The 980-nt window shown below is 36.0% G+C and overlaps 1 protein-coding gene across 1 annotated transcript in view; it reads left to right on the forward strand.

Annotated features, from left to right (window-relative positions):
• The window catches only part of LOC103745457 (ATP-dependent RNA helicase A), a gene marked incomplete at both ends in the record, with an annotated part of 14,308 nt that extends 13,719 nt beyond the window's left edge, over positions 1–589 (forward strand). The window contains 3 exon segments of the mRNA XM_029570539.1: positions 5–125; positions 274–368; positions 516–589. Of these exon segments, the coding sequence (XP_029426399.1) occupies positions 5–125; positions 274–368; positions 516–589 (290 nt within the window).
• Positions 590–980: the final 391 nt, after the last annotated feature.

The following is a 980-nucleotide window of genomic DNA, read 5'->3' on the forward strand; positions in this document are numbered from 1 at the left end:
ATATATTGAAGCTCTACTTAAATATATTGAAACTCTTAATGTTCCTGGAGCTGTGTTGGTTTTTTTGCCTGGCTGGAATTTGATTTATACTATGCAGAAGCATTTGGAAAATAATCCACATTTTGGTATGATTTTTTTTAATTATCAGAATGATTATGTGTACTTTTGCTCATACTTTAGCCAATCAATGTGTGCTTTTGAATAAAAGTATATAATGGAGAACAGTTTTAAACTAGCTCCTATTCTGAAGACCTGAATCTTTCTGTGTTTTAGGAAGTCACCGGTATCAGATTCTACCTCTGCATTCTCAGATTCCACGGGAGGAACAACGAAAAGTGTTTGATCCAGTACCAGATGGAGTAACAAAGGTAGAGATGATAACAGAAATCATAGGGATATATAATGTTGACAAGCTCTCAAAGATCCACCAGGAAAAAAACTTACTTTGTTAGCTTGGCAGGTTTTTAAGCAATTCATGTATATAATTTTGAATATTTTCCATCATTTCTTTGTAGGTTATTCTGTCCACAAATATTGCTGAAACTAGCATTACCATAAATGATGTTGTTTATGTCATCGATTCCTGCAAGTAAGTTCCTAGTGCATTTTGCCTGTTAAGAGTATTACCAGCTGTAACTATGAGTTAACAGAATCAGAAACTTGGTTTTGGAGGCAAAATTTGACTGTGTATCCCAGGCTGGCCTCAAACTTGTGATTTTTTTTTTTTTCTAAGCACTGGGGTTATAGATGTGTTCTGTCACACTTAGCTTTCTCAAGTTTTGTGCAGCTGTATATAAATACTTGTTGTTTGGAATAGAAAAGCTTAACAGCTTCTGTTTCCCATCCCACATGGTACACTGGTATTTTGCTCATTTTCCATCAGTTTGAAGGACACTGAAGCAGTGTTGGTGGTTTTGAACACGCACTCGGGAGGCAGAGGACTGGATCTCTTGAGTTTGAGGCCAGTTTGATCTATATAG

Source organism: Nannospalax galili, unplaced genomic scaffold (assembly GCF_000622305.1).
Source record: "Nannospalax galili isolate Female #2095 unplaced genomic scaffold, S.galili_v1.0 scaffold15143, whole genome shotgun sequence".
Lineage (NCBI taxonomy): Eukaryota > Metazoa > Chordata > Mammalia > Rodentia > Spalacidae > Nannospalax > Nannospalax galili.